We start from the raw sequence: 14,548 nt of genomic DNA, 5'->3' as shown, positions 1-14,548 counted from the left end.
ACCATGAAGTGTCAAGGTTAAGATAGAGGATAGTGTCAAAAGCAATCTAATGGAATAAGAATTATTTGTTAAGAATGTGAAAGCAGGGATCAGGAGACCGATGAGTGTGTTACTTGTCTTTGGAGAGATGATATGGGATGGAGAGCCCTGGAGAACTACATTTGGCCCCTTTTTATAGTGGGTGTGGGAGAGAATGGGGTCAGGATAGCCAAGGCAGAGGCCACTGCAGCAGAGCAGCTTAAGATCAGCATTTTAGTAACTTTGATGGTAACGGGGCTGTTGGTAACTTGCTGGTAGTAGAAGAGAAGGGTAAGAGCTCCTTTCAAGTTTTTCCTGTGAATTTCAGATCCAGGCCTTGTTGCTTTCTCTATGTTTTTATTTGATTGCTTCTGTTTATTTGAAGAATTTTTTTGAAGGCCCCCATGTACCACATTTCTAGATCTGGGTGGGATCCGCATCTGTGAATCCTAAAACTGTAAATATACACAAGTGAGTAACAGTTTGTGTTTTAGGTCAAACTAGCAAGAACGCCGCAGTTACAGGTGGAAAGTGATCCCTTTTAGCTTGTGCAGACAGAAGTCATTTTAGTTGAGATCTCAGAGATATCATTTAGCAATCAAAACTGATCAGTATTTGACACAATTTGGCACACAATGATTTTAAAGAATAGTATTGCTGAAATTAAACAACAGGGGATAGAGCTTTTTTTTTTTTTTTTTTTTTTTTTTTTTTTTTTTTTTTTGGTTTTTCCAGACAGGGTTTCTCTGCAGCTTTAGAGCCTGTCCTGGAACTAGCTCTTGTAGACCAGGCTGGTCTCGAACTCACAGAGATCCGCCTGCCTCTGCCTTTGTATGTTTAGACAAATGTTTTTTTTCCTATTGGACAGATTGACTTTACTTTCATTTATAAACATGATTAAGCTAGGCAACTGAAAATGTGATGTCCTTATTCCTATTGGTTGTGACAATTTGCATATTGTGCATATTATCATATTGTTGCTTTTATTTTTCACTCAAATCAAAAGCATTTCCACTTTTAATCTTGATTATTTATCTATTATAGTTTTACACTCCTCTCTCCCTTCTTTCCTCTCTCCCTGGTAGTCTCTCTGTGTATCTGTGACTGACATAGTAGTGAGATGGTACGTCTGGATGGCAGACTTCTTACAGTGGTTTTAAAGTGTTTCCTTGAAAACCCTTTTCTTAGATTGGACTTCCCCAGAAATTAGTCAAAACAGATTTCTTCTTCTATTGACTTGTCAACAAATTCTTGAGCTGTACATATTATCCCAAGGGGGAAAATGAAAATGTTTAGTTTTGTCATTGTAAATGACAATTTAAGGTCACACAGTATTACTAGTAGTTTCATTTGCTGTTTCTCTTGCCCTTTACAAACGAAATTCACTATGATGATCTTGTAGTGAACAGTTTGTCCCATCTTGTAATTTTTTCAAAACCCTGGAATAGCCGGGCGGCGGTGGCGCACGCCTTTAATCCCAGCACTCGGGAGGCAGAGGCAGGCGGATCTCTGTGAGTTCGAGACCATCCTGGTCTACAAGAGCTAGCTCCAGGACAGGCTCCAAAGCTACAGAGAAACCCTGTCTCGAAAAACCAAAAAAAAAAAAAAAAAAAAAAAAACAACCTGGAATAGTTTTAACAATATAAATGTTTATTGAAGTAAAACCTGCCATTCTTACTTAACATTTCTTGAGGGAATAAACTGTTAGTTGAAATGTACTACACAATATTGAATTGAAGCAAAGCATATATTGAAAATGGCCTGTTTCCCCCATAAGAGTTTTATTTAAAATATATCATTTTCATTTAAAATATATCATGTCCAAAAGCTTAATTTTCAAAGTAAAACATGAGGTATAAAGAGTTACAGGTTTCTACTATTTTCTTCCCTGACAGTTCCCTTCACACAGTTATCAGCATACTTAATTTCCATGCATAATAGCACTAGTTTGTGTTGTCATTTGTAAAGGGAGATTAACAGATAGTAAGTACAAACAAACCCAAACAAGCACTGAATAGAAAGGTGACAAAGAAAGAAAGACCTCTTCACTGTTAATTATAACTAGTAGGAAGTGTAGACAAATTTATTATCTGTTTTCTATATGATTTGAAAGAACGTTTAGTTAGTGATTCTGTGAGAGATAAACTTAGGTCTTTGCTTTTTAAAATAGGTGAAATGACAACTTAACATCTTGTTGGTTGTCAGGTCACTTGGTGAATTGTGAAACAATAATGGAATCAAGTTTTGAAAATGTCTGAAAGGGACAAACTTTTTGAACATTATATTTTAAAGATTAAAAAACAAATTCCTGGGCTTCATATCATGCCTATAATCCTAGCACTCAGGGGACAGCCTGGACTGTGTAGCCAGAACTTGTCTCAAAATTATTATTTTTGTTGTTGTTGTTATGAACAATAATAATTTAATAAACAAGTTGTGTTCAGTACTTAATGATCTCTTGCCTCAAAATAGGATACTCAGCTAGATGTGAGGACACTTACTTAGATCTCAGCTATTTTAAAGACTAAGGCAGGAAGAATATGAGTTTGACATCAGCCTGGACCACGTAGAACAACCCCCCCACACCTAAAAATTGAAACTATGGTAGTTGTTACCATATTTACCAAATAAAAAATATTTTTTTATTTTGTTAAAAGTTAGTGAATTACAGCTTTGGTTTGCAGGACCGTGAGCTAAAGATCTTCAGTTCTCAAATATATCCCTTATCTATACAGAACTGTTATTTTGTTCAGAGAGAGCATGCTTTCCTATTTAGACTATAGTTTCCTGAAACTCGGTGCTTGGTACCCCTTTGCCTGTTCACCATAATATTTAATAAAACTGTAGGCAAATATCAGAAGTTTCATAAGAATTTGTTCTACATCTGAAAAGTTCAGATTACAATTTAAAATAGTTAGCTTTGATTCACTGAAAGATAGTTGAAAGGTTGGGTTTTTTTTCCCCAAAGGATAGAAAATTGAATTGGGGGGAGTCAGTGAATATATTCAAAACAGTGCACAACTCCCAAAGATCTAATAATAAATTAATTTAGCTTACTGAATGAAGGTAGGAGTGAAATTTCCTTTGAGCATATTATGACTAGATGAATTTTCTGTTCTTTAAAGAGAGCATTTTTTTAGTAAGTTGTACAAATGCACTTTTGTTTTGTTTGAAAGCCAGAAATGGAGCTGTAAGAAGCAATTCTCGGTGATTTCTTTTGAGTTTGTGTGTAGCTACTTTCAAGAAGGGCCTATTCTGGGGAATAAGGGCCAGCACAGCAGTGAGTGAGGGCATCCCTCAGATTTGGAATAATACCACGTGGAAATGCCATGATATGAAGGTTAAAGTATACTAACTTAAGCAACATTCATGTGTATGTGTATACTGCTTTTATCAAGGGGTAAGACAAGCTGCTGAAGCTAGCAAAAAGTAATGGAGTTATACAGGTTACTGATCCTTTCTTAGCTCAACCCTAGAGTGACTCTAGCCTCTATTCTTTGTCATGTGTGGATCTTTCTGCCAAAGTTGTCTTTCCTTTCTTTTCCACTAACCAAACTTCTGATCATTCTTCAAGTTGAAAAATTACCATGTCTCTGAATGCCCCAACCCAGAGACTTATAGGAAGGTGACACTATGAGATAAGGGAACATGTCTTGCTTACTTACATACCTCACCTTGCTTGGCCCAGCTTTACTGTGCCTCTGTCGTAATAAAGTAGCACCAAAGCCCACAAGCTTTAGGGCTCAGTATGAACTTCTGAGATTTGCTCAACTCTATATGTAATAGCCTGTCTTTTTATTGAACAGATAAGATTTTATACTAAGTGTAATGCTAATTTAATATGATAGGCATACTGTATTGTATCACCGTGAGAAAATTTAGAAAAGGGGGGGTAACAAGAAGAAAAGGGGTGACAAATCTACAGGGCAGAGAAATAGGCAATGGCTACTTCAAATCTCTGAAAAATAGTGGTTAAAGTTGTCTTTGAAAACATAGGAGCCAGTTTTATGTCTCCAGAGAACACATGTAGAAGAATCTGTTTTAATTTAAAATCGCATAATCACTAGCTTTATTAGGCATTTCTTTTATGTCAAGAGAACTTGTAAGTACTTTAAGTGTGTTACATCACTATAGCAGGTCCTGTAAGGTATGATACTGTTGTCATACCCATTTCAAACAGAAGGTAACTAGCATACTTATGTAACTAGGCTATTGGGAAGGTCACTCATTTCTATACACTTGGTAAAATGGTCTGAACTAAAACTGTTTGGTTTATAGTTTATGTATAATAGTAGTTTTAATTGGGGGATTTTGATGGGGGGCATATCCCTTAAGAAAAGGGAGAACATTTTATGGGAATCTCTTGTTTTTTTAAGATTTAATTTTTTTATGTGTGGGAATATAATTTGCCTACATGTATGTAAATATATTGTGTATGTGTGTAGTGCCAAGAGGCCAAAAGCAGGTGTTAGATCCCTGGAACTGGAGTTTACAGATGGTCATGAGCTCCCATGTGGGTACTGGAATCAAAACTGTGGTCTCTGGAAGAAGCCAGTGTGCCTCACCATTGAACCCTCTCTCCAAACCCATGTTTTTCCTAATTTTTAAGTTGGGGCATACATCTAATTAGCATGTCCAAAGAAGTAGGTTAACTAAACTATTCTGCAATCTCTAAGGAAGGTTGGAATAAATCCTTGCTAACAGAAGGCTTTATTAGTTTCGGTGTTCAGTGGTGATTATAATGCCAGATTTTTCTCCCTTTTCTCTCTAGTGCTGGTTGATATGTGAGGAGCCAACATGTCGCAGTCGCACTCGACGTCTTCCCCTTCATTTCTCCCGAAATGGGCCTCTTTGTCCAACCTGCATGAAAGCTGTACTTAGACCAGAGGTAACTATCTCCTAATGGCTTTCTCCCCTCTGTGGCATTAAGTTGTTTATCAATATCTGCATAGATCATTGGTTCTTAAGCAAGACTTAGTATATTCACCTGAGGGATAGTGCATACTGCCATTAGTGACTCCCAGCTGTGGAACATGGAGTATGAAAACTCCTCTCTGGTAATTAAGATGCCTTGCCTCTTATGCCCCCTTTGAGTACCTTCAATCCAACAGCAGTTTCCAAACTGGTGAACAGAATGTTTGCAGGTCTTTTGAGCAGAAAGTGTCTTATGATTAATTACTATGTATTACTAAGCTACTAACCAAACTTAAACTAGCTTCTATAAATCATATAGGAACTTGTAGTGGGCTAACACACAGTTCACTTTCAGAGAATGTGCTATATTTTTAAACTTTATATAGGCTTTTGCAAGGGGTTTTGCTGAGAAAGTGAATACAAAAGCAACATTCCATCCCTAACTTTTGATGTAAAATCTTTTCTATGAAAAAGGTGATACACAATCTAATTTTAGGAAAGAATTTTGTTGTATTGTCTATTTCTCTGTTCTTTTACATATCTTTGTGTAATTTTGACTGTAGTCACAATGAAGATGTGCTTTATAGTTATCAAGCGTTTTTCTGTGTAGCTACTTCATTACATGCAATTTAACCATACTTCTCACTGTTAGGCTACTTTTCAATAGCTCTATACTGAAAAATTATGAGTATTTTCCCACTTAAATGATTATTTTTCTTTATCTCAATTGTTTCATAAGGATGGTGTATTATCTAAGTGTCTAAGTAAATATAGTAGTGTTTTATATTGCTGCATAGCTTTCCTGATGGCTATCCAAGTTTTTACTGTATACAAATACCTTGTGAATATACTGGGTATAACAGCCTTTTACACATTTGGACATTACCAATAACTTACTTTTAAATAACTGGATAAATATTAAATATTCCTTTCCTTTCTAAAACTTTGGTAATTATATAGGCTTTTTAAAAAATGTAGAACATGTGATAATTAGCTGTTCTGGTGAATTATTTTTATATCAGCCTCAAAGCTTACATCAACAGGTATAAAAACAGAACAAAGGTGTATGGATGTAGGGTGTCTCATTAATCTAGTTGTAAGTTCTATAGTGGGTCTCAACATTCCTAATGCCATGACCCTTTAATACAGTTCCTCATGTTGTGGTGACCCCCAAACCATAACATTATTTTGTTGCTACTTCATAACTGTAATTTTGCTACTGTTATGAATGGTAATATCTGTTATGCAGAATATCTGATGCGATCTCCAAGGATTTGTGACTCACAGGTTGAGAACCACTGCTCTAGGAGAATCATTTTGCTTCATGAGCTGATTTTGCCTTTGAGCTGATTTTATCAATTTAAGTTTAATGAAAATTGAATTGTTTTGTAGTAAGTCTTTTATTCTTCAAGTCATGGTGAGAGAAGTGAAAAAAGAAATACATAGCTATAGAATTATTAAGTTTCTGAATAAACATTGGTGGTAATGTTGGAGTAGTTTAATATACTATCTTAAGCTCTATTGTCCTTTTTAATGAATGAGCCAATACAGGCATTTCAAAGTGACTTCCTTTTTACTTCATATCCTATCCTTCCCCCAAACTATGACATTTTAGTTAGATATTTACTACAGGCTAAGCTACCTATCCCCAGGAGAAGCATTGCTAGATTGGCTGCTCAGACATGACTCTGGAATTCACTATTTCAGAGCACTCTGCTTAGTGAAACTGCCCTTAGTCTTTCCTAAGAGGAGGTTTGAAGGACTCAGCTCCTTTTTCTGTACTTCATTTGAATGAGTTTGGAAGTAATATTTATTAGGTTTCTGAGCTTTCCTACTAGGAATAAAAATATTAATCTTTTCAGAGACACCTGAGAAATCGTTCAATGAGCAGCATCACTTTAGTTTCTATAGCTTTTTTTTCAAAGTATATGTTTTACAAGAGTATACACATCTCACCAGGCCATAGGAGACAGAGGCAGTCAGATCTTTGAGTTTGAGGCCATACTAGTCTACAGAGCAAATACTAAGATAGCCAGCCAGGACTCCACAGAGATACCCTGTCTCAAAACGTTTACCCTTTTTTAAAAAAGGAAAGAAAGAAAAGATTACAAGCTCTCAGTTGCTTAGTTTCAACTATACCTTTTATTTAATAATTTTACCAGGTGTAGTCCTGCGTTATAGCTGAAAGACTTTTTTGTCCCATCTGGTTCTGTTGGAATAGTTTCTCTTCTGCCACAGGTTCTCACTCAGAGACTTAATTTTATGATTGCTTTGCTAATGGCTCGTGTAGTGTGAAGCGGCGGGCTGCGTCCCGCCACCCGGCTAGCTTTACCCAAAATAATTACACGGAAACTGTATTCTTTTAAAACACTGCCTGGCCCATAGTTTCAGCCTCTTATTGGTTAATTCTCACATCTTCCTTTAACCCATATTTAGTAATCTGGGTAGCACCACGAGGTGTGGCTTACCAGGAGAGATCTTAACCTGTGTCCATCTCGGAGAGGAGCAGCATGGAGACTCCCTATGGAGACTGCCTGAAGTGTCTCCCCCACTCTACTTCCTTGTTCCCACAATTCTGTTCTGTCTACTCCACCTACCTAATTTTCTGTCTCTTAAAGGGCCAAGGCAGTTTTCTTTATTAATTAACCAATGAAAGAAACATAGACAGATAACTCTCCTCCATCAGGCTCGAGCTTCTTTCTGGTTATCTTTTACATATAAATTAACCCATTTCTAATAATCTGTGTGTTGCCATGTGCTCTGTGCCTTGCTGGTAATGCTCTGGCATCTTACTCCTCTGGCAGCTGCTAGCACCTCTCCAACTCCTCTTTTCTCCGTCTCTCTGCTTAAATTTCCCACCTAGCTATATTCTGCTCCGCTATAGATTAAAACAGCTTCTTTATTAACCAATGGTAATAAAATATTCACAGGATACAGAGGGGAATCCTACATCACTGCATGCTTATAACTCTAGCATAGTCTGAGACAGGACTATCATTATTAAGGCCGTTTTACTATGAGGGTCCCATCTCAAAAAGTTTTATTAAACACCTACATCCTGTAAAATTTGCTCAGTGTTGGGGGCAAAATTTATAAATGTTCTATATTATAAACAGATGAATGGATAAAGAAAATATGGTATGTCTTCACAGTGAGGTTTTATTTTACCATACAGAAGAATGAAATAATGTAATTTGTTATGAAAATATGTGGATGGTGTGGGAGGTCCTTCTGTCTATGTGTTGCTTTTGTTGATTAATGAATAAAAAACTTCTTTGAGCCTTTGGCAAGGGCAGAACAAAACTAGGCAGGAAAAGCTAGAGTGAATGATGGGAAAAAGAAGGGTAGAGTCAGAGAGAAGCTGTGGAGCTGCTGGAGACAGACACTGGGAACTTTAGCTGGTAAACTACTGTCATGTTATGATACACAGATTAATATAAATGGGTTAAATTAAGATGTAAGAGTTCACCAATAAGAAGATAGAGCTAATGGGCCAAGTACTGTTTTAAATAATATAGTTTCTGTGTGATTATTTTGGGTCTAAGCTAGCCAGGTGGCCAGGAACTTACGAGCAGCCTTCTCCAACAGATTGGCACGCCAATATGGTTAACTATATCCACATAAAACCAGATAGGGCTTGAAAAGAAATTCTAGACGCTAAAAAGCAAACTTTAACTGCATTTTTTTTTCCAAATGGGCTTTGCTTGAGGCAGCATGCTGCAGTTCCTTTAAGAGAGGTCTTACTGATCCAGTGGTAGCAGCCATATGATTTCAAAATGGCAGCTTCCTGGCCATGGACCGTGCTGTTAGCACAAACTCTGGCTCTTTTGGGAAACTATGGGGTTTGTGAGCAGAGTGTTGCAGTTTGTTTGGTGGCTATGTTGACCTGCTCAGAAGCGCAAGTTGCTAGGCCATTGTGGACTGGTGGGGTAAGCAGGAAGTACTGTATATACCCTAGTGATGGCACATCTTAAGTTTTAAGAAGTGCGGTGCTTTGGGAGCACATTCAGCTCCTTTAGCCTGTGGAGCTGGAGATTATCATGTTAAATGAAACAATACAAATCTAGAAAGACAAATATTTCATATTTCCCATATATGGATTCTGGTTTTAAGAAAATACCACAGAGAGTGAACAGGGGGCATCTGTTTAAGTATAATTTAATTACATTGTAAGCATGCATGAAAATGTCACAATAAAATCCATTATTTTATACACGTACTACTAGGAAGTTAGAAACCAGTTTAACATAGATTGTATAAAATTGTTACCTGTGGGCAAAAAAATGTCATTTATAAATTGAGCAATTCACAATCTATTCCTAGTACCAGGCTAGTGGAAACTTCAGATAGGCTCAAGTTTGTGGCAAAACACTAGCTGTTTAATTTGCTTGTCTCTTCCTCACCTAATAAATCTTTCACTTAGTCCTGAGTTGTAGTTGACTTGAGTACTTCTAGAGTTTACTTGGAATATGCCAGTTGTCTCTCCTTAAGACTCTTGATTGCCTGAGTAATGAGCAAATAAAAACTCAGACAGTTTTGTTCCCAGGGCTTTGGACATGTCCTTTCTCTCTTCTTGGGTACATTAAAATATATTTTCTGTGCCCTAAAATTTCTTTGGCCTTATGGGAATTTAAGGGTATACAAGTTGCTGCTTATTTAAAATACTGTGAATCTTCTCTACCTTAAATGGCTTTAAATTCAGAAGTGAAGTTTCCCATAGTACTAAATAATAAGATCTTTTGTTCTGGTGACAGAACTTGAGTTTATCTAAATTAGATGGTAAGTATTTTAATAATGACATGGTACTTTTCTTTTTAACATAGCCAATGTACATGGATAGGGACTGAAGCATAGGAAATTCTGTGTTACATAATTCATCTCCTTGTGTAATGGTAGTAATGTCTGATGAAAATGAACAGCTCCTAGGGCAGGATTACTATAGTAGAGCTCTTTATTCAGTTGTTTTTCAACTAAATTCTCTGAAGGCTGCTTCTAAGGGAACCATTGACATGACCTTCGTTTCTACTTCGGGACAGTCAGGTTTCTCACATTTATCTTCTGTTGTAAAATTACTAAAATCCTTTCTGTTACCATCAGTATCATTAAATACAAACTTCTGGGCCTACAAAGAAGAGGGGAAATTGTGAACTCAAGGCCATCCATCATATGGTTATGACTTCAGAACGGCTATGCTTAAACAAGTCGTTGGTTTGATGAGTAATAAGTGCATAAAAATGTTGCCATGCTACTTGGGCAGTGTTTCATTCCTATGTAAGGAAAATATTAGCTGTCTGTTAAGCTTTTATGCATGAAATAGGCAGGGGGGAGAGGACCTTCAAGCTTATATGGAATCTGATACATTGTCACCAAGGCATTATTGGTGTTTCAGGAGAGAAAGGTTTTACTGTGACCGGCATTTTAGAGTTTTGTAGTTTTGGTGACTTAAACAAGGAGATTTCTGAATTTTTTACATAGCCTTTCTAGTACCAAGTGAGTACTCAACCTTTTTTTTTCAATGTATTTTTTGTTTCTATTAAGACAAAGTTAAAATAACATAAAATTAACTATTTAAAGATAAACAATGCCATGGGGACCTTGGGAGAGGGTTAAAGTGGAGGGGAGAGGTAGGGAGAAGAGCAGAGAAAAATGTAGAGCTCAATAAAAAAGATAAACAATGCATTTCCATTTAGTATGTTCATGTGTTATTACCACCATGTCTGTCTAATTCCAACCGCTTTATCACCCCAGAAGTTATGTTATGCCTATTCTACATCCTCTTCTTCTCCTAACTATAGTAAACTGCTTGTCTGCTTTCAGTCTCAAGCCATTTACCTATTCTGAAGATTTCATCTAAGTGAAATCAGGTGATGTCATTCTTTCTGTCTGGCTTCTTTCACTAAACATATTGTTTATTTTTATATCATGTATGAATTTTCTTTCGTTTTTGATAGCCAAATAATATTTAATCAAACCTAGATGGAATGTTCATCCATTCATTTGTTGATGAACATTTTGATTTACTTTCAAATTTTTTTATTAAATACAAAGGTCTTATATTGATGCCTGAGTTGTGACACTTACCTTACTTATTAGTTTTATTTCCAAGAGAAGTATTACATGAATCTAGACTTATCCCCCTGTCCTTACTCAGCACTTATATGCTCATTCTTAGAGTTTGTATCCAAAGAGTTTAAAACAATATACAGCATTTGAAGTACTCTTGCTGGAACCAATACAGGAAGAATAAACCTGCGATTACTACCTTTTCTAGATAAATCTGTTTGGGTTGTATTAACCCTCTTAAAGTTACCACTGTTAGGTTGTTTTCTGTGATGTTTTCCTGGACTCATGGCTTATTAGTAGTAGACCTCAATGTATAACTCTTAACTGGTGGTGTATTAACAAAATACCACAAACTAGATGGCTTAAAATGGGTGACATTGGGATAGGAGTGTATAACTCATTGGGTAGAATGTTTGCTTAGCAAATGCAAGATCATGCGTTGGCAATTCCTAGTACCACAAAATAGAAATCTCAGAAATGTATTACCTCATCATGCTAGATGTCATGTATAAAGTATGAGTGTCATCACAGCCATCCTCCTCAACTTTCCTCTTCTAGCATTTGCTAACTTTTGATGTCCCTTGGCTCTGTACATATTTTATTCTAATCTCTGCTTCTTTTGAAAAATGATCACCTTTACTCTACATATCGTCTCTTTTCTTTTCATAAAGACACCAGTCATACTGTTTAAAGGCCCCACTAATTCACTCCAATTTCACCCTAACTTGATTTTTTTCTTTTAAGACCATAGTTTAAAATAAAGATTGTGTGTGTGTGTGTGTGTGTGTGTGTGTGTGTATTCCAGCATATGTTTTTGAAGGATATATTTTTGCCTCTAATACTTAAGAATTGTATTGAGCTGAAGGTAATGAAGACCAAATCTAACAATGTCTTAAAAAGGACAAACATTTAATTCCCAATCTAAGACTGCATATTTTTAAACACGTAACAGAAGTTCAGCTATGAACTATTGATGATTCTCCTGTGATTGTTCCATCCCTTCATCATCTGTCAACAGCAGCACCAAATTGTTATCTTGAAAGTCAGTGAGGCTGTATAGACTTGTTCAAGACATCACAGGGTAGAATAGTGAAGAAAAGACTGATGAGTCAAAACAGTATACCCCGTTTGAGGCTGGAGAGATGCTCAGTGGTTAAGAGCTTACTACTCTTCCAAAGACCCTAGTTCAGTTCTTAGCACAAGTATCAGACAGCTCACTACTTCTGTAACCATAGCTCCAAGAGACCTGACATACTCTTCTGGTCTCTGTTTTTACCTGAAACAAACAAACAAACAAACATACATACATACATATACATACATACATGCATACACACATACATACATCTTTTAAAAATATGTTTCCTATCCATGTTATTTCTTTAAGCAAACTTGTTGAAGTCCTGCACAACATACCCATTTATATATCATGGGCCAAAAATTAGCCACAGAGATTAATAGCTTTTTGTTACTGAAGAGGAAAAGAAGACCGGGTATTAGAAACCAGCACTGTGTTTAACAAAAACCTAATAAATGTAAAATCTTTGCTTTGCAAGATCTCTCAGCTAATCACTATCCCATTGTGGATACTATGGATCTTAGTTCTGCTTTCGATAAAGTATTTTGCCTTCCAAGAGTTCTGATGTTGTGAATAGTTTCCTTTCTTGTATCTTTTCTAAAATATTGATTAACATGTTGAAGTAGAGAGACACCTTCTTCCTGGTAGACACTGCACCATTTTCATCAGCATCCTTTGTGTAGAAATTTTCTACCAGTTGCTAATTATATTTGCTTCAAACTTGTAATTGTCCTCAAGGATTATGCCCAAAGGTTTCTTCCAAGGCAAATTCACATCATTTTGATGAGCTGCTGATGCTGTCATGGTTTTATAATTATGTTGGCCCTTAGACAGAGAAATTATGGAATCTGCCCCCTTTGACTGGTCATTTCAGCAAAAATAAGTCTTTTTCTTCATTTTAGTCTATAATCAAGTTGCTCTAGAGGATGAATAACACACACACACACACACACACACACAGATCCAGACCCTGCTTCTGATAGGTCTGTATTCTAATGGGGATGTAGACCCTGCTTCTAATAGGCCTGTATTCTAATGGGGAGCTAGACCCTGCTTCTAATAGGCCTGTATTCTAATGTGGGAGGTAGGGAAATACAAATTACCCAGATACCAGTGGTCAAAGGGAAAAGGAAACAGCAACAGGTTTGTGATATTAGAGCTTCCAACCAATAAGGTGGAAAAGATAATGGAGTGGTGAAGGAAGTCACTATTTGACAAGAGCATTGGTTCTCAACTGGGGCACATTCCTCCTCTTGACCCCAGTACATTTTGAGTGGTCATACTCAGGGTGGATATGACTGCTTTAAGCATCTATAAAAGGTGTAGAGGTAAAAGGATGAGTCTAAACCTCCTCTGTTGCTTAGGGCAGCCCCCAGTGCTAAGAACGGTTGCACAGTTCGGCGAGTCAATAATGTCAAGGTTGAGAATCTTTAGAAACATTAATGTTGAGTATGTCAAACCCAGAGATGACTAATGGTACAATTTGAAGGCAGAATTTTAAAGTTTAATTATTTTATGGATATAGATGTTTTGCCTGTATGTCTGTCAGTATGCCATGTATATACCTGGCACCCATGGAGGCCAGAAGAGGGCATCAGATTCTCTGGAACTGGAGTTATAGACAGTTGTAGCCTACCTTCTGAGTGCTAGGAGTTAAACCTTTGTCCTCTGGAAGAGCATCCAGTTCTCTTAACTGCTGAGCCATGTCTCTAGCCTCTTAAGACAGATTTTTAAAGGGTGCCTTAGATAGAGGTATAGTTCAAGGCCATTCTGCGCCATATGAGACCCTGTCTCAAAACATTAGTTAATTGTCCTTTTGGAGCTGATGGCAACTGGCACAAATGCTCCTTCATTGATTGGCTTCCAAGAATGTAGATTTTCAAAACTGTTAGAGGATACAAGCATGTAGAAGATGAGAAATTATGAATTAGGGCCACCTTACCCCTATTGGTGGTAGCTTTGATTATCACTGACCATGAAAGGGCATTGACTAGATTATGAAGACAAGAAACTAAGAAGCCCATATGTGTGGGGTGCTTACTATGCTCTTGAGTATGGAAAAGTTTGAAGATATATGTGTTGGAATTTTGGGAAGTATCTAAGAGATGGATATAAGTGTTATGTGTCATAAGGGCAGGGGAAAAATAAATGATTTGGGAGCCAAGATGCTATTGAGTGATAAGGGTCATTGCTGATAAATTATGATTAGAGAAGCTCCCTGTTACTTAAGTATAACAGGGCCATCGACTTCTAGGAAACCCATATTCTCAGGGAAGTAATTTTGCCTTTTAAGCCCCCCGTTTCTTATTTGTATAATATTGACATTGGGAAAGAACCTTCAAAGTAGGATGGACTCTGACAAGAAAACTTTAGGAGATAGGACAGTAGAGCTCTTCTGGGAAGGACTGTGAATTAAATAGAATGCTTGCATCTTCGCTTCATCCCACCCCAGAAGTGAAAGTTGGTTTCTGCTGT

The 14,548-nt window shown here is 36.9% G+C and overlaps 1 protein-coding gene across 3 annotated transcripts in view; it reads left to right on the top strand.

Annotated features, from left to right (window-relative positions):
• Pola1 (DNA polymerase alpha 1, catalytic subunit) overlaps positions 1–14,548 on the top strand; it is a 323,376-nt gene that overhangs the window by 204,818 nt on the left and 104,010 nt on the right. For all 3 annotated transcript variants that reach the window (XR_005283881.1, XM_038317189.1, XM_038317190.1), the window contains one exon: positions 4,790–4,906. Coding sequence is in view for 2 of the 3 variants with exons in the window: in XM_038317189.1 (XP_038173117.1) it covers positions 4,790–4,906 (117 nt within the window). In the remaining variant the exon portion in view is untranslated. The remainder of the gene's footprint in view (positions 1–4,789; positions 4,907–14,548) is intronic.

Source organism: Arvicola amphibius, chromosome X, assembly GCF_903992535.2.
Source record: "Arvicola amphibius chromosome X, mArvAmp1.2, whole genome shotgun sequence".
In the NCBI taxonomy this organism is placed as follows: domain Eukaryota; kingdom Metazoa; phylum Chordata; class Mammalia; order Rodentia; family Cricetidae; genus Arvicola; species Arvicola amphibius.
The sequence above is the reverse complement of the archived record's forward strand: the minus strand, read 5'-3'. Positions and strand labels throughout refer to the sequence as shown.